This window comes from Psittacula echo (genome assembly GCF_963264785.1).
Source record: "Psittacula echo genome assembly, chromosome: 11".
In the NCBI taxonomy this organism is placed as follows: domain Eukaryota; kingdom Metazoa; phylum Chordata; class Aves; order Psittaciformes; family Psittacidae; genus Psittacula; species Psittacula echo.
Window position 1 is genome coordinate 5,625,685 of NC_137746.1, and position 26,060 is coordinate 5,651,744.

At 42.2% G+C, this 26,060-nt stretch overlaps 1 protein-coding gene across 4 annotated transcripts; it reads left to right on the forward strand.

Moving 5' to 3' along the window:
* The first annotated feature begins 980 nt into the window (after nt 1-980).
* MAML1 (mastermind like transcriptional coactivator 1) lies at nt 981-25,970 on the forward strand. Of its 4 annotated transcripts, XM_080627341.1 has the most exons (6): nt 9,631-9,643; nt 10,150-10,248; nt 10,880-12,292; nt 15,303-15,572; nt 18,849-18,957; nt 21,015-25,969. In XM_080627341.1, the coding sequence occupies exons 3-6, from the start codon at nt 11,030-11,032 to the stop codon at nt 22,004-22,006; spliced, it is 2,634 nt and encodes an 877-aa protein (XP_080483467.1). In that variant the 5' UTR covers nt 9,631-9,643; nt 10,150-10,248; nt 10,880-11,029; the 3' UTR covers nt 22,007-25,969. The 4 variants fall into 4 exon arrangements, with proteins under 4 accessions (XP_080483464.1, XP_080483465.1, XP_080483466.1 ...); XM_080627338.1 differs by lacking the exons at nt 9,631-9,643; nt 10,150-10,248 and adding an exon at nt 981-1,462 and having other exon boundaries at nt 21,015-25,970; XM_080627339.1 differs by lacking the exons at nt 9,631-9,643; nt 10,150-10,248 and adding an exon at nt 981-1,462 and having other exon boundaries at nt 10,883-12,292; nt 21,015-25,970.
* The last annotated feature ends 90 nt before the right edge of the window (nt 25,971-26,060 follow it).

Genomic DNA, 26,060 nt, shown 5'->3' on the forward strand with positions numbered 1-26,060 from the left:
GATTGACTCATGCTTGAGGGGAGATTGGTGCAAGTGCTAATTGCTGTTAAGAGTGCATCTTGTGGAGGGTTGTCTCACTCCTTCCTCAACAACAGTGCTCAGCTGGGCTGCGGTTACCTGTCCATCCCGAACTGTTCCCCAAATAATACCACTCTTGCCTCATGGTGTCAGAAAGGGGGTTTTGGTTAGATTTCTTTGGGTTTGGGGTGGTTTTTAGTGTTGCTGAACAATTTCACTTCCAGGAATGTCCTGTCTATTTCAAAAAGGTGCAACTTGGGTGGAAAAGAAAATTATATATATATATAATGACTAATCGATAACGAAACTCAACCCGGTTTGGCTTGCTTTATCCCATTAGCTGAACCTACCTCAGTCTTCATCCTCGCTCCTGGCTGACTCCCAGCGCAGGGACCCGCAGCCCGCCTCACCTGCCACTCACTCCTGGCTCCGCCCCTCGTCGCACCTGATTGGCTGTGCTGCCTATGCCCCGCCCCTCTCGTGCCAGTGCCTTTTAAACGCGCCGGAGGCCGCCTCCAGCTCTCAGCGCTGCCCACCCACGCCTCCGCTGCGGAAACGCGCGCTTCCCATTGGCTGGGCTGGGTGTCCATCGCGGCTCGTGACGAGCTACGCGCCGTGACGTCGCCCGCCACCCAGGAAGCTCCGCCTATTTATTCTCAACTCGGCTCTTGAGGGGAAAAACAATTTCAAGATGGCGGCGGCGCGGATAACAATGGGGAGCCGGGGCTTCGGGCCGGACCGTGCCTGAGAGCGGCGGCCGCGGGGCAGCGCGACGGGCCCCGGCCGGGCCCTGCGGCGGGTGGGGAGCGGCCGTCGGGTCAGGGCTGAGGGAGAGGTGTGTGGGGGGGGGAAGCGAAGCGGCACCGGCCTCGGGGGAGAAGGAGGAAGTGGGGCGGGAGGGAGCGGAGCGGGCACCGCGCCGGGCCGGGGGGGAGGAACCGGGGCGGGGGCGAACCCGGCGGGCAGCCCAGGGAAGGCCCGCGGCAGGGGGAGGAGCGGGGGAGCCCCCGCTATGGCGGGGTCCGGTGTGAAGAGCCGGTGAACGGCGGCGGCCGCCCCCATCGGTCTCCGGTCCATGGTGCTGCCCCCCTGCCCCATGGCGGAGTTCGTGGTACCGCGGCACAGCGCGGTGATGGAGCGGCTCCGCCGGCGCATCGAGCTCTGCCGGCGGCACCACAGCGCCTGCGAGTCCCGCTACCAGGCCGTGTCCCCGGAGCGTCTAGAGCTGGAGCGCCAGCAAACCTTCGCCCTGCACCAGCGCTGCCTGCAGGCCAAGGCCAAGCGGGCCGGCAAGCACAGGCAGCCGCCCCCGGCGCCACCGCCACCCGCGCCACCTCCGCCGGCCGCCGCCGTCGCGGGAAGCGCCGACAGGACCGGAGCCAACGGCCTGGACGCTGAGGCAGCGAGCGGCGAGCAGCACGGCCGCAGCAGCACGTTGATCGCGGTAAGGCGCCGGCCCCGTGCGCGTTTTCGTTCCCGGTCAGGGGCCGGGGTGGTTGCACCCGGCTGGCACAGTGACCTCCGGAGCTGGCACCGGCTGGAGGAAGGAGATGGAGCTCTCGGGGTTGGTGGCGATGATTGCGGTGGGAGGGCTGAGGCTGGTGTTGCTTTGTGGAGTGAGTGCTCCTCTCTGCTCGGTTACAACTTCGCAGCTGATAAGGGCTGGTTTATTCTTTCTCTGGTCACCTTTGCGCTTTGGAGGAGCACGTAAAAACTGCTGCCTGATGTGGTAGGAGTAGGGGATAGCATTCCGTGGTGGTTATGGTCCTCCGAACGACTGTGCTGTGAATGTTTCTGGCCAATTAATCTAAAACGTCCCTGCAGAAACTGTCAGAGGAACCTTAATACTGCGGTGGCTTTGGATATTTTCTTGCTTATGTCTTTTAATTTAGACGGTCAGGATTTGGTGGAGTTACTTGATAAGGATGTGCTTGCTACTGAGGGGAACTTTTAAGATAAATAATGTGTCTGTTAATTCTGGTACATCTTGGAAAGAATTTCAGTGGAAAGACAGCTGCTTATTTGCCACTCACTCTCGTGGGTGTGAACGCTGTGGGAATCCCACTCCACCCATCAAAAACTGGCTTAGCTCAAAATCTTAATGTTTCTCTGGCTTCTCTAGCATTTCTGGTTGTCGGGATATATTCATACAGCCTTGTTTGTATATCAAGATAGCTATTGCTTAACTTTTTCTGAGCCCTTTAAATATACTGCTGTGTACTAACGTGTCATGTAATGTAGGTTAGTAGGATAACCTTTACAGGCCGCCTGCCTTAATACCTGGCTTTCTTAAACCCAGTTATTTCTAAATGGTGGCCTGCGTGCAAATGATACAGTACTGTTCTGAGTGTCTTTAAAAGGAGATACTGAATTGATCTAGACATTTCCTGGTCAATGTATAGCTTAAATCATATTTGTAAGATGGTCTGTGTGTTTGATCAGATTAGGAGGGAAGGAGGATGTGATTCTCTACTCTCTTGAGCCTCAGTGAGTTAAGTTTACAGCTTACTCTATACTTGGGTATGACTGGACATGATGTGAAATACTGAAACATGGATGCGTTGATGTAACTTGAAGTAGCACTTGGCAGCATGTGTGCAGCTTGTAGTATCTGCAAGATGAACTGAAAATGTTATTCATTTGAATTGTTTGCTGTTCTTATTAACACACATAGGAGAATCTGGGACCTGCTGACTTTCTGAAGACTGAGATGCTTATGACACAGTTAGAGCACTTCAGATGGTTCTTAAAGAAGGGTACTTGAGGAAGAGAGAGAACTCTGTGATTCTGTTAAACTTCCTGGGTGGCCGTTGTTTAGTAGACTGATCTTGAATGTAAACTTGTGTCAGAATTGACTCAAAATTGTATTTTATTATCTAAAGACTTGGGGGGATTTCATTTATTTCTTGTTTGGACTCTTAAGGTTTTCTGCATATTGGGCTCTATCCATTAACAGTGCTTATTTTTGTTACACATAGAGCTCTTTAGCATATCAAATCCAGTTGCTTAAACTGCTACCACACATCTTCATATTGATCTCCTAAAAGAGATGTTTTTAATTCATTGGTGGTGTTTCTTTTGAATTGCCTTGAATGTGGATTTGATCTCTTTAGCATCCATTATAATGAGGACTCTGAGCAGCAGTGAGGTTCTGAAATCCACTGAACATCTGGGGAAGCCCTTCTTGTACAGGAAGCCGCTGCCAGTGGCCAATTTACACAACAGAAGAGGGTTTTAGTGTATGAATGACTCTTCCTAGTGCTGGCCTGCTGTTTCCTTCCCAGGATACATGACTGTAAGCTTAATTGCAGCTGCTGATTCATCACCTTGGTACTGGGGTATAAAGTTGGTTTGCTTAGTAATTCAGGTTTTAAAAACCCAAACCCATCAACAACAACAACAACAAACTTCTGCTGCTAATTTCATTCCTTTGGCATAAAATACCAACCTACGTTTACCTCTAGCAATCATGTAGCTGTTATCAAGACCAAGCATGTGCTTTCTACAGGAAAGACAGGGGCTTGGTTTACAATATTCAATAAAATTTGGATGAACACCAAAATTACCTGGTTTTAAATATCCTGGGCACATTCCTTTCAAAAGAATGCTGCTATATCAGTGAAACATGCATTATATCAGCTATCATTGCTGTTACAGTCCAGAGTTTTCCAAGGCGCTGCGTATGAATCTTCTCTTGGAAACTGGTACTTTGCATTGAAAGTTAATGGAGTGTTTATTTTGATCCTTGAAAGAGATGACAACTCATATGAAGGTAAAGCATTTGTGATCTAGCATCAGAGGGCTCATAGTAAAAGGGCATGAGTCTGCACTGCCACAAGCATGGACAGTGTGTGCACTCCCAGATGCTGTACATCAGAGCATCTGTAGCATTCAGAATAGCCATGGGGAGCAGGATGGCACTGCCACTTCCGTCTTAATGTCTTCTGTGATTTTTCATGTGGCCAGAATCACATATTTTTTCTTCAATTAGTCTTTTATCTGTTTAGATCCTGAAGCTGAATGGACCTTGCTTATAAGCACAAGTAAGGGGTAGATTCCTCCTTTGTTTTCTCACTAAGCAGCTCTAAAATTTGAGCCATAGAAACCAAGATAATACGGTATTGACACAGGAGTACTTTGGTTAACTTGTGCACTGCGTAGGCCGTCCTTCATTTGAAGACAGAGATGAAAAGCTTCTTAAATTTCGAAACCATTATTTAGTAGGAAATTCAAATGTTGACATTTACTTCATTTCTGTTGTTTAAGATTGCATTATTAAGACTGTTCGAAGTAGAAGATACTTAATGTAGGATGATGTATTGTGTGTTGTGGTAATCTTGCGTTTTTGAGAAACAGTCCCTGTTTTGAGAAACAGTTGGGAAGAGAGAGGACTTGTCCCTTAGAACACTTTTTCCTCTTTGCCAGGTTCTGATTTGAGAAAGTTCATTCTAATAATGCTGTTTAAATTCTCTGCAGTAAAAGGTTGGCTTCCTTTTGTTTCTCTGATAGACTGTAACATAGTGTATCACTGAGCTGAAGAGAGTTGTTCCATTGACACGTGAATAAGGAGAATGGCAAGATCTGGATTTTCATTTCCACTCCTTATTTTATGATGTGGTCTCTTGGAAGGAGACCTGCTGCCTGTCTCTTACAGGTTGTTTCCCCACCTGGGAGCAGTTGTTGTGCACATGGTTTGATTGGTCTAGGGCTGCCACGAACTCACAGACACTGTTTCTGGAATTGGCAGAGGAGATCTAGCTGATGACCTGTCTTGGGAATGGTTGCAGTAAAGCTGAAGAGCAGACCAGCATTTGTAAGCTCTTTACTTTAAGGGTGCTGAGGCACTGGTGCAGGTTGCCCAGAGAAGCTGTGGCTTCCCCATCACTGTCAGTGCTTGGAGCAACCTTGTCTAGAGGAAGGTGTCCCATAGCAGGGGGTTGGAACTGGATGAGCTTTAAGGTCCCTTCCAACCCAAACCAGTCTGGGATTCTGTTTGGAAGCAATGGTAGTTTTTACATTAATAATTGGTAAGTTCTAATTTAAGCAAAAGCACCAAGTAAAAGAAGTTTAAAAAGAAGTTTCAGTATGAGGACAGTGGTGTGATGTTTCTTGGTCAAAAAGACCTAAAGTGATAAATTAAAGGGAATAGATTGCCTGGATTGTACTGACAAGCATGAATAGCATTCCCCTGACGAAGCTTAGGCTGGAACACTAACAATGCAGAAGATCTTGGTTCTGTGTAAGCTGTGGTGTAGGGGTGTTAAGTTGTGAAATTATGTTTTACCACAAAAATAGCAAATTATTTCCGTCTTATTTATACATAACTCTAGTGCAGTGTAGTCTTGCCACCATTGTTTGTTTTTGCTGACAAGTCTGATAGTTTGTTGCCCAACAACTCAGACAGGTTTTTCTTTGTCTCCTTTTAATTCTGTGTGAGGTATTGTTGTATGTTTGAAACATTTCCCGTACTAGATGAGTTAGATATGCAGAGATGCTTCCTAAATTGTAAGGAGGTGGGAGTAACTGATGTGCTGCTGTTGGTGAAGTTCAAGTGAGGTAGTAGAGCCGGCACTGCAGCTGAAGGCACAGCAGTGCTTTTTGATTCAGCAGAACAATTCCTGTAGCAGAAGCTGCCCCTTGTGACTAATGAAGGCTCAGGATATTTATAGACCTGCATATCCACAGCCCTTCTTCACTCCAGCAGGCAGTCGCCCAAATACAAAAGTCTTCTGGAATTAAAGTAAAAGTCAGAATTAAAATTAGTCCAGCAGTTTGGTTCTGACAACACAGTGGAATGCAGGAACACATTGGGTAATAAAACACTTGTCTTGCAGGGGGAGTGCAGTTTTGGAAGCTGTGGGCAGATGCACAGTAAAGGGGGAGTTTTCACTGTCTTGGAGTCAAGATGTTGTTTTCTTTCCATACACTGCAATTTCTCACACTCGCATTGTTGTTCCAGCTTAAGAGATTGTGAACTTTGTTGTCTCTGTCCTTGGCCAGGCAGGAAAGGAGAATCTGTGTCTATAGTGGTTCATGGGAGCTTATCCGTGTTTCAGTGCTACCACTTCCATGACAGAAAACCAGGTATAATACGTTTTGGTTTTCCCTTCTAAGTGAAAATGCTGCTATCCAGTTAGGAGACACATTGGAACAGATTGTTATTCTGTTTCTAGAATAATACAGCATTTCTTCTTTGAAAATGGCCAGCGTTATGTTTCTCTGGTTGGTATGACAAATGGTGACAAATCCTGGTAGACATAATTCTGAGACTGAAATGGAAAGCTTCTTCCAAGTGCAATACAAAAAATCAAAGCTCTGTTGAGTCCTGTAAGAATATTTTAATCTCTGCAATAGATGCTTCAAATAAAACTAAAGAAGAACATTGTATGGAGCCTGAAAGGTGCAGTATAAGAACCACGTTTAAAAAAAGTTGTGTTTCTGCCATGTCCACTAAGTATGTTTTCAGAAAAAAAGAAACTTTTATACAGTTTCCATTTTTACACATATATATCATAGAATCCCAGACTGCTTTGAGTTGGAAGGGACCTTAAAGCTCATCTCATTCCAACCCCCCTGCCTTGGGCAGGGACACCTTCCACTAGACCAGGTTGCTTCAAAGTTCAGTCCAGCCTGGCCTTGAACAATTCCTGTGTTCCGTTAGAGGACTCCAAGTATAACAAATCACAGAGGTTTTACAAAAGAAGTTTAGTTGACTGTCCTCAGCTTAAAAATTCTGCGTTGTGAAATTCCAAGTGAACAACGTGAACTAAACTTTCGTGCTTGTTGAGTTCTAACCCATTGAAATGTCATTGGTTTCAGATCATATCTAAAACTAGTTTCAGGTATTGAGTGTTTCACATTGATGTTTTGATTCCTGGAAAAGTCAACAGCAACAAAACACAGAACAACTTTGTGCACTGGTTTGATTGGTGGTTCATGCCCCTTTCCCACTAAGATGAAGTTTTAAAGCTTTTCCAATTTCTTCATGTTGGGCTTCCATGGTAGTCTGTGAACAGCTTTTAGGAAGCTGTCACGCCCCTGCTGTTAGACGTGAGTGTGGCTGAGCACCGCAGTGGTAAAACTGGTGGGTTTAAGATAGAGATTGAATGCAATTTATCAAAACTGTCTGAGTGCTGTCCATTTCCTGATGGAAGCCTTGTCATTTGACTGGTTATGTATCCATCTCCATCACTGTGGTCCTGTGTCCTAGGGAAGGAAAGTGTATATGTAAGTGTGTGTGCTGTGAATTAAGTGGCCAGAGGCTGACGATGTTGGACACCTCTTTTGTTGTGATGGTTACACTTGGGATTTATCACTTTGTGTTCCTCATGTGAGGAGCCCGCAGTTATGGCCTGACTTACGTGTGCTCCTGCCCAGTAAGTGTGTTTATTACCATGTTGAGGGCTATTTGCTCACATGAATAAAATGCAACTCTGATGATGTGGTCTGGAGGAGGTGCAGCCTGTGGCCCTTCAGTGGCTCCTTGAGAAACTGTCCTGTTTTGGGCCAAAGGACTGAGGCTTGCTTACATCCCTTTTTTTGCACTGCTCCTATATTGGCTTAAGCACATTGGATAAATGTTTCTGGGGTGATACTTTTAGGCAAAGCTAAATAGTGAAGATCGTGGAGGTTCATCTTTTTTTGTGAAGTTGTGACAATGGAAAGGATTGGCTCATGTGTTACAAATCCAATGGATTGATTCTGCTGAGGAGACCATGGGCGGTATGCCAGTGGGCCACTGCCTCATGGAATGATAGAGGACAATAAAATTAAAAGGATTTTCCAGTGAGTAGCAGGCTGTGCTGTACTTTGTCGGTGGTTCTGCTTTCTTGTTTTCTCCTTGCATTTTGGCAGAAGTGAACAGGTTTTTCTTGCCTTGAGAACTCTGTTGGAGGAGCTTGATATGTAGATAGCTGCAGTCTGACGTGTGTCTCACATATCCCTTGGTTTTTTCCCCCAAAACCAGATTATTTGGATAGACACAGACAAATCGGGGAAGAACTGAATTTAGTGTTTCTTTTTCTGTTAGGAAATTGAGAGCTGAGATACTGTGTAAGAAGGGAACTTCACAAGAGAAAGTTGCATTATTGCTTTTGACTCTTTCTACTGTGAAAGGAGAACTAAGATGCAAGTGCAGTTGGTGAATAGCTTCTGAAACTCAGAAGTTCAGTGTCCTGGTTGTGAACTGGGCTCAATCTTTTCTGATATGGATAGAGGATAAACAGATTTTCTTTCTTCCTTCCTACATGTCTGTTGGCTATCATGTAAGGTAGGGTATCTTTCAAATGATCTTAGATTTACCTGAGGAGAGGCACGGCTGGAGGCAGTCACCCCAAAATTTTACTTCATAGAGACTTTATTTAAGTTATTTTTTCTTTAATCTCCTTTTTTTTTGACAAAGGAATATAGTTTTAGGTGAAAGGAGCACTTTCTCTAGAGCAACTGAAGTGAAGATGTCACCAAGAATCAGGTATCTGCATGTTGTGACTGTTAAAACCCATTTAGATATCAAAGTCCCTGTGTGTTTTTGTTGACAGGAGGAGGCTGTGGTGGATATTAGAGGGTTTATATTTTTCCAGACTACAGTAAGTGTAGCTTATAAGTTTGGATGATTTAATCTTAGACTAGTTAGCTGCATATGTTACTAACGGTGCAGTACAGTACCAAAGACCTTAGGACAGATAAGCTTCTGAACATTTGTCCAGCACAACCAGGTGGGTTGTGCAGCCTATGAAGAGCTGTGTGCACTTATAACTGTAATGCTACCAAAGTCCTAGTTCCTTGTCTATATGAATTACAGTTACAGCAGTGACCCCAGTGGGCATATATTCTGTTTTAATACAGAAATTTACTTCAACTATGAGAAGAATATATTCAGTGACCAAAATGAAGTTATTATTTGTATGTCAGTTTTCAGGATGTATGTTTCTCCCTAATGGTTTAGAATTAAGGAGGATCCATTCCCAAACGTTGAGTGATTGACTCATATGACCTTGGGCAAGTTACTCATCCACCTTGAGCTTTGGTTTTCCCGGTTGGAGTATTAAGTAAACACCGAGAAACTTGCTGAAAGACAAATGTTGTGATTGAGTTGAGGCTTCCTTGCTTTCTGTTGTTTCACCTCCTTACAAAAAGTAAATTTCCATTATTTTTTCAAGTCAGTATTTGGAAAATTCACTCTAAATCTGCTCCTCCAAGCTGTGGAGCTGATGTTCAAATTGAGGGAATTCAAGTTCCAGCCTCCTCTCCAGATGTACACCTCACCTTGTCCTACTAGGTCTGCTGCTGCTATTTCCATGAACCATCTGGAAGATCAGGTCTCCTGGGAAGCTGCAGTCTACCCCTCAGATAAAAATAAGATGTTGCTGCTACCTATGCAAGCATTAAACAAATAATGGTGTTTTTTTCCTGCAGATCAGCTGACTGTAGACTGTTTAAAAAAGAAAAGATCACAGCAATTAACCATGAACCAGTCCCTCTGTCCTGAAATCGGAGAATGCTGCTGCCCAGGCAAATGCTGTGAAATTCTTCTGATGGTTTATGCTGGCTCTACAACCTCTTGCTTGAGTGCTGAGATCTTGAGGTTTCCCCTGTTTTTTCTTGGATGGGACAGTTTTCCCCGGGGGTTAGTGGACTACGTTGTGGAGACTGCATGTTATATTAACATAAAAGCATACTTGTCTTGAGGTTTGTTTAACGAGCTGCTTTTCTCCCATCTGAGAGAGCTGTTGTTCAGTGAACCACGCTTCACATGGGTGGCTTTTTGTGAGGATTCTCCTCCTGTGTCCTGCTGAGATGTTCAAAGGCATCTTGTACAGGTTAGGGGAGCTGATGGGAGCCTTCCTTCTTTACATGCCCTGCTCTGTTGGAGCCGTGTCTGCCCTACAGGTTTGTCTGCGTTGGTGTAGCGTTCCAGCACAAACAAAGAGCAGCTTTTCTTACAGAATGCACCTGAGGGGAGGAAAAGTTTATAGTGATCTTTGATGTGTGCATGAATTCTGTTTTCAGATGTTTTTGAGGTCAATGGAAAGAACTTCATATTTGAGAGAATGCTGCCAGGAAAGAGAAGTTGAACAAAGACTCTTAAACTCTGGTTATAAAACTGTTGCTGTACCCTCTGGTTGCTTCTAGGTGGCACTGCAAGAAAAAGAATATGTGCATTCACCAGTTCCGAGAAGCCAACTGTTGAGCTGGTTGGGGTTGTGGTGGTCATAATGCAGAGAGGAGCAGGTGACAAATGCTCTAGGAGAAAGGAGGGAAGGAATAAACTAATTCAGATGTGATAGAATTGACTGAACTTGAAGTGCATTTTACATCAGTGTGGAACAGTGGTCACTTAGTTACAAACTGGGTTTGTATGTATGAAGTATGTATGTATGTATGAAGTACTATAAATTGTAATCACAAGGGAAGTGGTTCTGTTTCCCTCTAAATATTTCAATGCTTTATAAAGGTGTCTTACAGAACAGTTATACAGTTATTTATTCTCATCTAAAATTTGAATCTTAACATTCTTCGGTATTTTCTTAGTTTTGAATAGGAAAAATCTTTATATATTCCAGTTCACAGCCATTTCTCAACTTTCTGTTGTTGTCAAAGTGTATGGCAGCTTTTGGAAGGAGTGGGCTCTGTTTGATATAGGGTATGGTTTTGAAAGTTTATCTTAAGAGCTGATAGTAAGGAAGTCATCTCATGTGATGACTTGTAAAACAAATCTTATCAAAGTAAAGACAGAACTTTTTTTCTAACCTTTTTTTCCTAAAATGTTTTATTCAGGGCTAGACAATGTTCTGGTAAGAAATAAAAATCCTGATCTATGAAATGTAAAACTTAATAACTAAAGCCTGCCTTTCTTTTTCAGCAGCTCCATGAGACTGTGAAAAGAAAGCTCGATAGTGCTGCTTCCCCTCAGAATGGAGATCAGCAGAATGGCTATGGTGATGTATTTTCTGTGTCCAAGAAACTACGTCGTGATGATGGCCTTGGCGGAGTGGGTGGTTCTTCCAATGGAATGCCCCCTGTGTCTCCACTCCATCATCTTGACAAGAAATCTGGTGGTGGAGACACCTTACAACTTAACGGAAAGCATCCCATGGGGTTAGATGGCATCAGCAAGAAGTGTCTTCCAGATTCCAGCCTACAGATGAACGGAGGTGGTGATGCTGATGACTCATTTCCTCTGAGTCTGAACAAGGAGCTGAAGCAGGAGCCCGTAGATGATCTTCCATGTATGATTGCTGGGGCAGGAGGGTCTATATCTCAGAATAACTTGATGCCTGATCTTAATCTTAATGAGCAAGAATGGAAGGAACTTATTGAGGAGCTTAATAGATCAGTGCCCGATGAAGACATGAAGGATCTCTTTAATGAAGATTTTGAAGAAAAAAAAGATGCAGATTCTTCAAATTCAGCTGCACAGACTCCATTGCCACAAGATATTAACATAAAGACTGAGTTTTCCCCAGCACCCTTTGAACAAGAACAGATGGGATCTCCCCAGGTTCGATCCACTTCTTCAGGTCCAGCATTTATTGGTGCTGCTTCTGTACCTGTAAGTGCCGCTTCTCCAGCAGTTGGTAGTTCTCAGGCTATGTTTCAGCCTTCCAGTCAGTCAATGACTGAAAATCCTAATCAACCCATGATGCAGGCATCAAACCACTCTCAGAACGTCCAGAGGCCTCTTCCCAATGTGTTGTTACCTGGGAAGGGTGCAGGAAGTGCCAAAGAAATGTCTTCTGCTCATCAACTTCAGCAGATTGCTGCCAAGCAGAAGAGAGACCAGATGTTGCAGAACCAGCAACAAGCTTCACAAGTCCACCAAACAAATCAGATGTCCACGTGGCAACAGTCTGGGCCTTCGCATAGTCCACTGCCTGTCCCATATACCATGGAAAATCCCACCAGCCCATCAGTTTTCCAGCCTGACTTCAACAATCAGAAACTCATGATGCCTAATATGGGAAATAAAAGCTCACCTAGAGCTGGAGGCAGTTACCATGTGAACATTTTGGGTCATCAGCAAAACAACTTGAACCAGAATGCTGTGAATAGTCAAGGCTCTATGCTAGACTATGGGAACACCAAACCTCTTTCACATTACAAAGCAGAATGTGAACAAGGGGTGACAGTACCTGGTCAGAACAAGACACCGATGTTGGCATACATACAACAGCGCCAGCAGCCACCTCTGTCTCATGTGAGTGATGACCAAAATGGGATGATCCTGTTGAAACCCAAGCCTGGAAACATTGCCTACAGACTGCCGCACAGTCAGGTGAATGTTCTGGGTTTTGTTACCTTTGTTTAGGAGCAGATTTAAGGTCTTGCAAGAGCGTGTTGGATAGGTAAGGCTGGAGTACAGATTACTCAGTATTGTTTCGAAACAGTTGCCACATAGAATCATAGAATAGTTAGGGTTGTAAAGGACCTTAAGTTCATCTAGTTCCAACCCCCCTGCCATGGGCAGGGACACCCCACACTAAACCATGCCACCCAAGGCCTCATCCAACCTGGCCTTGAACACCGCCAAGGATGGAGCATTCACAGCCTCCCTGGGCAACCCATTCCAGTGCCTCACCACCCTCACAGTAAAGAATTTCTTCCTTATATCCAATCTAAACTTCCCCTGTTTAAGTTTGAACCCGTTACTCCTTGTCCTGTCACTACAGTCCCTCATGAATAGTCCATCCCCAGCATCTTTGTAAGCCCCCTTCAGATACTGGAAGGCTGCTATGAGGTCTCCACGCAGCCTTCTCTGCTCCAGGCTGAACAGCCCCAACTTTCTCAGCCTGTCTTCATAGGGGAGGTGCTCCAGTCCCCTGATCATCTTCGTGGCCCTCCTCTGGACTTGTTCCAACAGTTCCATGTCCTTTTTATGTTGAGGACACCAGAACTGCACACAATGCTCCAAGTGAGGTCTCCCGAGAGCAGAGCAGAGGGGCAGGATCACCTCCTTCGACCTGCTGGTCACGCTCCTTTTGATGCAGCCCAGGATACGGTTGCTTTCCGGGCTGCGAGCGCACACTGAAGCTGGCTCATGTTCATTTTCTCATTGACCAACACGCCCAAGTCCTTCTCCACAGGGCTGCTCTGAATCTCTTCTGATTTAAACATGATTTAAAACAAGAAAATTACAATATGCAATAAGCTGAGACAAGAATCAAGAACTCTCTTTTGCACTGGGGACAGTTTTTAATAGTTCTAGGTCATGTGGTAATGTGTGATTTCCAGCTTAATATACTTTGTGGGTGACAAATTATGTCACACTTCATAGAAGCTTCTACTTACAAAGATAAATAGATGCTTTGTAAACTTTTGCCTAAAATAACTCTCATAAGACTGTAGTGTTAAGCAGTGTTCTCAAAGAAGCTTTGATTTCTTTACCTTGGTTTTAGTCCCTACTTGTGTCAGAGTTGGCTTACTATAAAAAGACATGCCTTCAGTTGCTGCTTTTTTGAAGAGAGATGGAAGTGGGGCTGCATTCCTGGTTTCTTGGGTGTTCCTTGGGACTTTACAAATCTAAGGATTTGTTACTGGTTAAGTCTCTGGGGATGGGGGAAGCACAGAGTAGGAGAGGAATATGCCTTCAAAAATGAATGATAGAAATATTTGTCTGCTTGAAGCAATATGCTTCAGGTTTTCCTGTAAAGGAAAGTCACAGATGGTGCTTCTTTGCCTTCTATAGAACTGTTACTACAGGTGTGTAGCAGGTGAAAATTAATGAAGTGAATGGAAGTACAGAGTTGGGATTCTGTAACATGTGCCTTCAATGCACATACTAGAGGGCTTGTTGAGAAAAAAAGTCTTTGTTATAAGGATTAAAGCTTCTCTATCAAAAGCTGTTGGAGATCCAAATGTAGTCGTTCATTCCCTCAGCAAAACAAAAACCGTTTGAAGAAGATCTGATTAGCCTGTGATAAAGACCACACTGATGGACAAATAACAATCTGAGATCAGTGTGTGCTTCATAAGGCACTAAAAGATTAATCTCTTCAAAAACTTCAGAAGTAACACTCTAGAAACGTTTTGATGGAAGAAGGGGAAGGGTAGGGATGATTGTGAATGTCACATCTCTCTCTCACTGAAAACCATGAGAGTCACCCTGCATCTACACTGCCCTGCTTGTACTGAATTAACAGAAATACTGATGAATACTTTGGAGAATTTCTCCAAAACCTGCATGTAGAACAACTTAGCACAATATTGCATCTGTATGGCTCATGATTTCTAATGAAACTGCAGCCAACTTGTTAGCTGAAGTCTAATCTTGAAACTAGTATTTTTGTAATTGGAGAGGAAGCTGAACTGTGCTTAAAAAGGAGAAAAATTGTCAAATTTCAGATGGATTTGATGGTACAAAGAGGACAGTATCGGATCTTGGATTGTAATTGGTCCATGTTATTCTTGCTTATCCCACATCCCAATCTGCAGAAAAGCAGACTTACGAAAAATTAATAAAAGGCTTATCTGTAGAAGTACTTTTCTCTGTGGAATATGGTGATGGTTGGATGCTACTGAAACACATTAAGGCTCATTTTGATCAGTGATAGCCTTCTTACCCTTCACCTGCAAATAGTAAATACCAAGAAAATCAACTTTAGGAGGGGAGGCACAGACAGTTGCTGACTTAAATGTTGACAGAAGAGGCAGGATTTAAGTAAATGTTTTGTATCATGCAAATTTAAAATGTAGTGTTTGAAAAGCTGCTATCAGAATAAACTGAAGCTGGTGTGCTTTGTAACGGGTGCCGTTTCCTGGCTAAGCAGAAGCAAACAGAGCTATGCTCACCTGTTTGAGCTGACTTTGGGAAGTACTTTGAGACTGAAGTTAAAGCCTCTATTCCTAAATATTGTGGGGCTTCTGAACTTAACTCTGAACCATCATTTCTGTGTCTGGCATGTTAAAGGTGGGGTTTCAGCTGTCTTTAGTTAGCTGAAGTGGAAATTGTATCACACTTTGCCTTTTCTATTAGATGCTTCACAGGTGAAGAAGCTGTTGCATAAAGATGGGAAAATACAAGGAACTGATCTAATTTTTTATTAAATAGTGTTAAAGTACAAATAAGCAATAATGGGCAATTTCTGTTTTTCTGAGGTGTGTTACGATTCCCCACCCTGTGTAGACTTTGTAAATACAAGGTCTTTCTTCCTTATCATGGTCACCACAAATCATGGTCACCACCATGATAGTGCCTTTCCTCACCTGTGTAACTACATAGTTACTAATTCAATTCTGGATGGCTCACCTCTTTCTGTAGCTCATGTCACTTTTTCTATGTTCTGCAGGATCAAAACCCTTCTCCTAACGTTCCTCGTGTTCCTGTTTCTGTCCCGGGCACTGGTGTGGGTGCCCAGGCTCCCAACGTCTCCATGGCAGGTAACCACAGCAACCCACCTTATCTCAGCAATCAGCAGCAAGCAGCAGTGATGAAGCAGCACCGAATGCTGATGGACCAGCAGAAGCAGAGAGAGCAGCAGCAAAAGCACTTGCTCATGGAGCAACAGAAGCAGCAATTCCTAATGGAGCAGAGACAGCAACATCTTCTGGCTGAGCAGGTAAGGGGAGCAGCAGTCTGTTTTCCTTTGCACTGATTTGCTTTGGCAGATGAAATAGCATTTGAGATTTTGTTGGACACTTACCATATTACAAAATAGGGGATGTAAACTGCAGGGCACTTTGGTATCTTAAGTATAATTGCTGTTTTTTGTGTCTGTAATAACCCAAATACGTAGCACTTGCTTGCAAAGACTTATTTTTACTGTTGTTACAAGGCACTGTGGTAAATGATAAGAATAAAATAGGTAGAATTGAGTAGTGTGGAAATACCAGACAATACGTGGAGAGAATGTATCATACCAGCAATGGTGTAATTTGTGAAAGAAGAAAGGCAAATGGAATCAGAGCAAAAAGAAAAGATAACAGTCGAGATACTGTTGATGTGTTCTGTAGAGCTTTAAAAGTGGAAGCGATGAGCAAGAGATTTCTGCAAGCAAGTGCCTTCTGCCTGTTTTCCCTATGAGATCCACAGCAGTTCATGCTTCAGATTTGAAAACATCTTTGACTTGTTTATTTGAGGAAAATAATTGGACATCTGCATCCAACTTGTATCTTACCCTGCCAAAAGAATTTAGCACTGCTGTCCATCAGACTGCAGAAAGCTGCTTTAGCCTCTCTCAGGGCAACAGTCTCCTTGTGTGAACATTTCTAAGCTTTAAACATTTTGCAAGTCTTTCAGTTGGGAATCAGCCCAAAGGGCCTTGTTCCTGTCATCAGTGCTTTCCTGCACTTCTAAAAATCCATGCAGGCGTGTTCCAGGCGCTGGCACTGTACATACACAGAAATGTTTGGTGTGGGAGAAGGGGAAAATGAATTTTCAAAGAAGGTTTGAGACCCAGGGAGAACCTTACCATTTGTTGCATCAGTGGAGCTGTGCCAAGTCCAAGCAAATGGCTTTTTTGATCACCTGGAGACTTCTCTTAAAATTGAGGACTAGATTGACGTGATAAAAACACCCCTTAAGTTCTGGAGCCAGTGTAGATAATAATGTGGTTGGCAGTGTTTTAAATAAAATTGTGTGAATGTTGGTAAAGGTACATTTTTGATATTTGGGTAAAAACAATTTGGCTAAGGGAATATCACAGTGGAAATACACTATCAAAGACCGAAGGACAAAAAATGCCCAGAGCCTCAGTAAAAGAATATTTTCTGCATGAGTTCTGTGATCTATAAACTTCAATAAATAAATGTAATACTTTTTAGTAAATAATTCAGGTTTTGATGGCTTGTAGTTTTTGACATTTGTTTGTTACTCTCTCAAAATGTTAACAAACAGGTACTCTTTGAAAGAAGGTAGGGAGAAAGGAAATACGGGATGTTGGCATCTTGCTTGTACTTTTGCTCCACTGGTTACTGGTGATTTAGAGCTTTTAAAGCTGTGTCCCAGTAGATTTTCTTAGCTAAGTAATGGGCCCAATGGCCGTCAGACCTCTGAACAGTGGGGTGGTATATTCACAGGGGGGTAAGTAGCATATCTCAAACACAGTGTTCAAATATGTATATATATAAAATTTTCCAACCTATTTTGCTTCTGCTTTACCCAGCACATGTTGTTGTAGTAAATATCAGTGTTATGAAAATATTTTATTCCTGTCCTAGTTGTGGTAACTCTAACTTCTACAACTTGCATCTTTGGATAGTGATACTGGGACTCTGATCCAGTAAAGCTTTGCTTTAGAGCTGAACAGACTTACACTGAATTTGCCACATTTCTTGGCCTTTTGCTGCCCAGTCAGGCTAGATCTTGATAGCATTCTAATTTGATATTTATTTCTTTGGATACACATGATACTGGATGTAGTTTTACAAAAGATCCTTGAATCATTTGGCATCTATTTTGCAGGAGAATTACAATTTCAGGTAGTTTCCGTGGCATTCCCTGCCACTCTAAAGCTGTCTTTGCATTTGGCATACTGCATTTTTTAGCATTTTTACTATTTTTCCTTTGGTTTTTTTCTGAGCCAGGTTCTGCAGCTCTTAGTTTTCTCAGAGCTATGGCATCTCTTGGCTTCTGTGGTCAGCCTCTTTCAGGTTTGACTGGTCCTGCAGGCAGCAGGTCCTTTCTGTCAAGCAGCCTGCCCTCTTCATTCCTCTGCATGTCTCAACAGCTTCTTAGTTGTAGATGTTTCAGAAGGATGGTAGTAATGTCTGTCTGCTTATTTGTTATGTTGCACTCGTCTCTTCTTTAAAGGCTTATTGCTTGTGTCTTTACACCAGTGCTCTTGGAAGGGACTTTCTGTCCCCTTCTGTGCTCTGTGTTGTTTTTCAGATAGATAGATAGTTATCCATTGTATCCCTCCTTAGTTATTTCTGAATTTCAGTCTGGTTGAAGATAGCTGTGGAAGAAGAGCCAGAAATACTTCGCCTGATACATTTTGTATTGTAAAAGCAGCCTGTGGCTGCTTACACTGTCAAGATCTCTTGAGTGTACCATTAGTGGATGTACAGGCACTCTTGATGTTCCCCTCAAGGCTTTAAGTTTAATTTTCCCCAGAAATTTCCTAACAGAAAATTATCTTGTTTTATTTCACAAATGGTTTTAGCATTGAGTAGGTACAGGTTGAATGTGCTTTTAAAGAGGCAGGGTTATTTTGAACCATTAGTAGGGTTTCTTTCAATTGTTTGGTGCATTAAGAAAATGGTTTTGAACAATGATTGCAAAACTTGTCTCGCTTCTGTTATAAATTTAGTGCTGCATTTTCCGTAATCATCTAGAAAAACCTGTGCTATAGAAGAATTTAGGCTCGTATTTCTTTTAATTTTTTGAAAATAAGGGCTAGAAAATAGTTAAATGTTTTTACTTTCCTAATGATATTTTTAACTTCTGTTTGATTTCTAAAGAGAGGTCTAAAATAAATTGATCTGGGGTAAAGAGCTAAAAAGGATGTGTAAATTTCTTTCATACACACTCTTCAGCTCTTTTTCTACCTGTTAGTGGCCTTAGAGTATTGCTGAAAATGCCTGTTGATTGTTACTGGTTAAAAGATTTTTAATCTCAGGTTTTTCTGCGTTTTAGAGGCTTCAGATATGTATTGCAGTCACTCCTGTAATACATGCTGTTGTCTGAGTTCCTAGGCTTGTCACTCATCAGATGAAGTTGACTCTGTCTGAGCCTTGAGAACTAAGATTTGAAGTGACTTTAAGTCACTTAGAGAAGCCGCTTTGATTAGCAGCTCCACATGAAAGTACACAGATAGCTTGTTTTTATCCAAGATAGTCACCCTTGGAAAAAGCTTGAGTTGTTTTCTAATTGTCTTGCATTGAACCTTCCTTAGGAGAAGCAGCGGCAGGAGCAGCAGCTGCAGCGGCATCTGACTCGACCACCTCCCCAATATCAGGATCAGCCGCAGAATCCGTACCAGCAACCGGTTGGACAGTTCACAGGTGAGTAAACATGGCAATGGAAATAATGGCATTAGAAATATCAGGAGTAAAAACCAAGGTGTCTTCAGATTCCCTGGGTTGGATAGCTTTTAATTAATTTATTACAACACCTTCCCATGTCACTGTGGGGTTCTGTTGCAAAGTAACAGCTTCCCATGTCCCAGATATCTGGGACAACTTAAGCTTCTGATTCTTAACATTGCTTTGGAAGTGGGTAAAATTCTTAAGTACCTTCATTGTTCTGAAAGCCTTTTTAAACCAGTATTTGCTTTTACAGGTTGTAAATTTTTCTGACTTTCATATATTAGGATTCTTTTTATTTCCCTGAAGCTTGTATCTATCACAGGCCCTCATTAAAGAAAAATAAGGGATGTATTATTTCTCTTATCTTCTAGGATGAGTTTAACATTGGCTCATATTTTTACCCCTGTTACCTTTAGAAGGGAATGCAACTTGAATTCTCTTCATTACATGTTAGTGTCCTGCATGGTTTTTTTTTTTTGTAGGAGAAGCAGCTTGGTATGTCTTCAGTGTTAAAACTGATAAATAAAATACTGCGTAACGCTTAAGCTGGAATAGCTTCATAAATGTAGAGAACAGTAAAAACTCATTTCCTTACCTGAAAAATCCTTACTAACAGGATATCAAGAAGCCACTTGTCTTTTTTCATAAACCTAGAGTACAAAAAAATACTCATTCCCCACATTTTGTTTCCTTAATCTCTATATTCCCACAGAAATAAATGGTGAAGGAAAAAGATGCAAATAGAAACATGATACCCTCTTTCTGACAGAGTTCTGACTATCTGCTGTCTATGCAGAGCTATGACTGGGTTTTGTTACTTAGCTGAAACAACTCAATACAAAAGGCTTGTGTGTTAGCACAGTCATTAGTAGCATCCTTCAGATATTGCATGGAAGCGTTTTGTTTCTCCTGCTATTTTTCTACAGAAATGCAGTAGAAATAGCGTATGTTTTGCTATACTGAATGTCAGTATTATCAAATCTATTTTTCCCTTGTTCTGATGATAATAACTATTTTTTTGCGTCTTAAATCCTACCTCTTCACTGGAGCTTTCTAGTAAGGCTCTTCTCCCACCCATCCAACCCCCTCATAACATTGGTGTTTTTATAGTATGCTTTGTTGACAATTCAATAGAATTTGAATTGTATTTTAATATATTTGAATAATTATATCTGGATAAAGTAATAATGATGGAGAGGCAGTATTCCTCAGCTATCTTTAAATATGAAAAAATATCTGCTGCTTTTTGGTTTGAAAGTAGGGAAAGAACTGGTGTAGGTAAATTTCCCTTGGTTGACTGTAAGAAGTATATGGGGGCTTATATGCATTACACTCCACAGTGCTTCTCTGCTCTTTTTTTGCTTTAAGTAGGGGGTTGTTTCTTTATAGGGAGAAATGTTTTTACTTGTTTATGAGAACAAGGAACTTTTTTTGCCTATTTTTTTTTTGCTGAGAAGACTTTTTTTTGCAAATCATCTTGCTTGGTTATCAGCAGTGCTATTAACATAGCAAATATTTCATTGTGGAAATCCAAATGATACTTTGCCAAAAATTTGTGATAGTCGTATGAAATAAAAGATGTCTGGAACTGGGAAAGCACAGGAGTGGAAACCCTACAGTTGTGCAATAAGAGATAAACAGTGTGTGCACGGGATAACTGACAATGTGTGTGCAGTAAGTGGTAATTTTTAATAGCCTAACATGCACTTCAGAGTCCGTGTGTTCCTTTGTTCACAAGGGAGTATCAGAGTCCTGCCTTTAAAGTCTAATTTTTTTTTTTTAGTTGATGATGCTGAACTCTTAGAAGTGATATTCAGATTTTTTAGGACATTGGCATATCTGTGTTTGTGATCAAGGTGGAGGTGCTAACTGGAGCAATAGTTGACACTCTTTAATTAAAGTACTGCTGTCTGTGTATTGGTTGCATTGGTTGGCTTATACAAATGCAGCTGAACCTGTGTTCTGGATTATAGTGTCCACAAGCTTGGTTGAACCAAAGTATTTAATGTACAAAATATTACTTTGTATTTCAGGGTCATCTTCAGCCATGCCTGGGGTCAGTAATTTGGGACAGTCCAGCTCCAGTAGTCCACGGATGTTTCCTCAAACCCAGAACATGATTCAGATGGGACCTGGACACAGTTCTGTTCCTCCACTCCAGTCGGGCTCCAGTCAGCAGGATCGGGGCGTGACTCAGTATACCAATATGCAAAACATTCAGCGAGGAGGATTATACAACTTGGCTTCTGGTATGACACAGATGGTTCCCCAGCATGCAGCTCAAAGTGCCAACGGACAGCCACCAATGCAGAGACAAGGCAGCTTGGGCCAGGGTGCTGCTGTTCCTGCTGGGTATGGGCAAAATACCTTAGCAAACTCAAGTATTTCTCAGCAGCACAATAAAGGTGCTCTGAATCCAACCTTATCTAAGCCACAGATGGCAAGAGTGCCAGCAGCTATAGGGACTCAAAATCCACCTTGGCAGCACCAAGGTATCCCTAATATTAACAACCAGACACAAGCAAACAGTGGCTTAGGACCGTTTACTACCAGCTCCTCTTTTCACATGCAGCAAACTCATCTAAAGATGGCCAACCAACAGTTTGCCCAAGGAATGCCTCAGGTAAGCCTAAGCACCAGCAGACCGATGACCTCTATGAATGCTGCCGTCTCTGGGCAGATGTTGTCTTCATCTTTAGGTGCGCAGCAGCGGACAAACCCACCTACACAACAGCAGGTACCCTCACAGCAAGTCTTGCCTGGCATCAACCAGACTGTTCCAGATCTGAATGCTTTCAACCAGAATCCAAATCAGCAAATGCCCAGCAGAGGTAACCTGCACTGTAGTCAAGGGTACCCTGTGAGGACAACCAGTCAAGAGCTGCCTTTTGCCTACAGTGGTCAGTCGGGCAATAACGGACTTCAGAACTTAACTGGTGACACAGATCTGATAGACTCATTGCTGAAAAACAGGACTTCAGAGGAATGGATGAATGATCTGGATGAGTTGTTAGGGACTCATTAAAATGGGGTTGAGGGTGGGGGTTCTACTTTTTTTTTAATTATTTCGTGAAACAGAAACAACACTTGGACCAAAAAACCTGTGGCATTGAGGAGACTTGCAGGCATTAGAGGTAAATGGTTGCGAAAGGGTCTGGAGCTGCTTCTCAATGAGCGTTGATAGGTAGTGACGGCGCACCAAGCAGGTCCGCAGGAGTAGTTTGCTTTGTCTTGGTGTCTCTAAGGAGTCGCACACTTGAACAGGTCAAAAAATCCTGTGCGTGTCCTCGCCAGCCTTTCAGAAATCTCACTTGCAGTGTTCTAAAATGAAATTTTTTTAATTATTTAAAAATAAAAACAAAATTCCACAAGAAATAGTGCAGAAAGAAAGCAAATAGTTGCACAAATTGTGTTTAGGACTTAGTCTCCTGCAGCTAGTACTTGCAATAATTATTTGTTCGTAGCTTGACATGCTATTGTAGTACTGTCCATGAAACTTCTGACTTTTTATTTGAGAAGAGGCTGTATGCACCTGAGTATGCTTGCAAAATGTTTTGAGTTGTTTCTTTTCCCCATTGCTGAAGCATGTGCCTGTATTCTCAATAAGCAAGTGATATTTCACAGTAAATATTGCTAGATGCTGGTAATAGATGAAAGAAAGTATTAAAACCTGGCCAGTTAGTCTAGGTAGTCATCTTAATAGATTGTAGTCTTTTAAGCTGCAGTTTGCACTCTGTTGTAGAGAGGCACAGTTCTTGGCTTATACCTTGCTGTGTTTAAAGGGGGAATTTCTTATGGGAGAACTTTTAAACTATAGTAGGTTTAACATGAATTGTAAAGCCATTTACTTTGCACCTGTTTCTTCATAACTTATTTCCAAAGGTAGTTGTATTTAAATGAAGGCTTTGCTTCATGACAGCTCATCTAGTTTTTCTTTGTTGTAAAAAGTAAAACTAACTTTTGAGATCAGTTCATTCCCCAAGGTTAGCAATGAGCACAAGACTTTGTCACTTCAGGACAAAAATGAGGGAAAAAGGAATTTGGCTGAGAGGTGGGAAGTCCTTATCAGCAATAATAGCACAGGCAGCCTGGGAGGATACTTGTATCAGGATTGCTCCAATACGGAAGTCTCCCCCTTTAAATACCTTTTTGTTTTTTTAATGACTGGGTTATGAGTTTGATAATCTTTCTATAGACTGGTGGATTTACTTTTTTAATATCCCTTGAGGCTGGTTCTTCAGCTCAGCCTGAGGAGACCTCTTACCCATAAGTTGGGGTCAGTCCCAGAAAGGACAAAAACCACAGTGGGAACAGTGAGTGTTCCAAAGTCCTTACTTTCTACCAAAAAAATCCCTTATCCACCAACAAACCACCTTGCCTTAACCTTTATTTTAAAATGAAAATAAAAGTTGAAAGCTTTTGTTTTAAATGCACAAATACCTCTTCCCTTTCAAAATCCACTGTTTTGGAAAACTCCTTTGAACTTTCTAACCAAACCCAGCATTGTGATTTAAAAGCAATTTCCTTCAGCACAGACTGGCTTCTTCAGGAGTTTTCTGCACTGCAGAGATGTGTGAGAGGGTTTTTTCCAGGGTGGGTGAAGGGAAGTGAAAAATAACATTGATTTCAAAGAAGGAAAATATTTTACTGTATCTGCAGCTCCTTTTGAGACAATTTGCACTTTTAAAAACTGCTTTTTTAACACTAATACTTTAACCCTTTCCATATATGCATGGAACATGGTTTGTCCAGCACACTTACCTAGTGTGGATGAATTACGCTCTGTTGAACAGATTTGATGCTGTATCATGTTGAACTGTGGGTGAAAGATGTGCATTGATCAGTGGGTCCCACCATTGAATAGTGGATAAAACTTCACTGAAGCAGACTTAATCCCTCATAGAGCTTTTGGTAACGTAAAGATTGTCTTTGGATGGGAAGACGAAGGTGTTAGTTGATGACACTTCTGGTATTTTATAGAATAAGTAGTTGAGATGCAAATAACTGATGCTAACTTTTCTTATACTGGCAACATAAGAAAAGAGCTAGTGAGTTTGGTTTACTGTTTCAGTTAAACCAAAACCTGGTCCAAGGTAAGTGTCATTAGAAGAGTATAGATACAAACTAGCAATGGCAGGGGAAGGAGTGTTTGCTGTATTTCTATTTCTAAGGGTTAACTTTGCACCAGTGTGCCTTCCCTTCCTGTTGGGGGTGCTTGGGACCTCAGAATTTCAGGTGACATCCTTCAGTGTCACTATTTTTTTCTCCCCCTTACAAACGCTTGAGAGAAATTACAGGGTAGTAGGATTCAGCTCGTCTTTCTTCCCTGTTTAGGTTGTGGTGAAATCTGCTACGTTTTCCAGTAGATTTTGCACACAGGCTTTGTTCTGAGTAAGTCAAAATACAATCCATCCAGTTGTGATTTTCTTAATTGGAGTTAAAGAGCATCTGCTGTTTGCATTATTGCTACCAAAAAAAGCAATCCAGCTAAATGTCCAGGAAAATGCAGGTGTGCTCTTTCCCTCCACTGTTTCTGGAAGCTAAGGTGGATATTGCCCTGCTTGACCACCGGGTTTGTTCAGGAAGGTATCTAGGTTCAATGACAGGGCCTTTTCATGGTACTGTTGAAGTAAAATTAAGTGTAATTCTAGGCAAACTGGCTTATAATGCCCATTGGTCTTCATATGTGAGCAGGATCCAAACAGCATTTAACCTGCTAGGAAGAGCAGCCATCCCTTCTGGTTTTGGTCCCTGTCCACATAATGCGATCAGACCGTTGGAAAGATGGTGTCACTGTAACAAAGTGGAAACAGTTCAATGGAAATGAACATAGGGTTTAGATGTACATAGGTGCATAGGTAGGGCTGGGCTTTGCCTTTGTGCCCTTGAACATGTAGCTGTCTATATATGCACTTGGGCTTTCCATTTGCTGCAGCTTCAGAGCAATAAAATGTATCTCCCCTGAACTGTACCTAGCCAGCCGCCCATGGCTTTATTTATGAACTGCGGTTTTGGCTGGGTAGGAAAGGTGAGAGTGTCACTGTGCAACATCCACTGCCTTCCAAAAACCACGATTAAATTGAAAAGGGTGCTCAAAATTTTGTTATACACATTTCCTTTGTGTAAATAAATGTTTACAATTTTATATTAAAGATTTGAATAAGAGTTAGATCTTCTGACTGTATATTTTTTACTTTTTATAGATTTTAAAACTATAATTCTTTATATATGTGTTTGGGGGGTATTATGGTAAGTTTTATGCTTGTAAATGGAGAACAGTTGAATTTGATGCTAACCTTTATGAATTTTTGTCATTGAAATGTATAAAGAGTCCATTAATCCCCTTATTCTTTTACTACAATTACTGGTGCACACCAAAAAGAAATCCTTCACTTCTGTTTTATCATTATAAAATAAATATTTTGCTAGTGTATTAAACATACCTGGTGTGACTTTATGCATTTGTGTGAGCTGGGCAGAGTTCAGCATTGCTGTTCCCAGCCAGGTGGTTACCTTCATCCTAGCGCACGGTTTTGGTCAGCCTGTTCTGCTGTGTCTTATCAATTCTTACAGTGTTAGAAAGTCCATTTAAACAGGCCACAACTGGATAATGAGGCCTTGGAAAACTTCAGTTTGAAACCAAGGCTTGATGCTACACACACTGCTTCTGGACTGTTGGGTTTTTAGTGCAGCTGCAGGCCTTAAGCTAGGAGATGGGACTGCAGAGGGGGTTGCTGGTGATAAAGATGTTGATGACCACTGAGACCTCACAATGCAGAATTGTAGAGTTCCAAAAATATGCTCAGATTCCTTCAGAATTAGCAAGCCTTAGCGGATCAACCTGATTTCCTTGAGACTGGCAAAGAGACAAGGGTTATGCGTGTTTGACGTGCACACAGAAAACCTCACCAAACCGTTAAATGAGGAACGTTTACTGCAAGCATGAGTTAAATGTTTATAAACAGGGAACAAAATACTGACTTAAAGCTCATAAGGTCCCCAAGCCACTGCATAGAGCTGGTGGGTTGAAGAGGCTGTGGAAAATAATGGCAAATAGGTCTTTCAGATGCTGCTGGATT

Excerpts from the sequence above, each read along its gene's own strand:
- MAML1 (XM_080627338.1), top strand. The coding sequence starts at position 1,094 with ATGGTGCTGCCCCCCTGCCCCATGGCGGAGTTCGTGGTACCGCGGCAC. Across the intron at positions 1,463-10,879 it reads GCAGCAGCACGTTGATCGCG|CAGCTCCATGAGACTGTGAA; the intron begins GTAAGGCGCCGG and ends TTTCTTTTTCAG. Across the intron at positions 15,573-18,848 it reads AACATCTTCTGGCTGAGCAG|GAGAAGCAGCGGCAGGAGCA; the intron begins GTAAGGGGAGCA and ends AACCTTCCTTAG.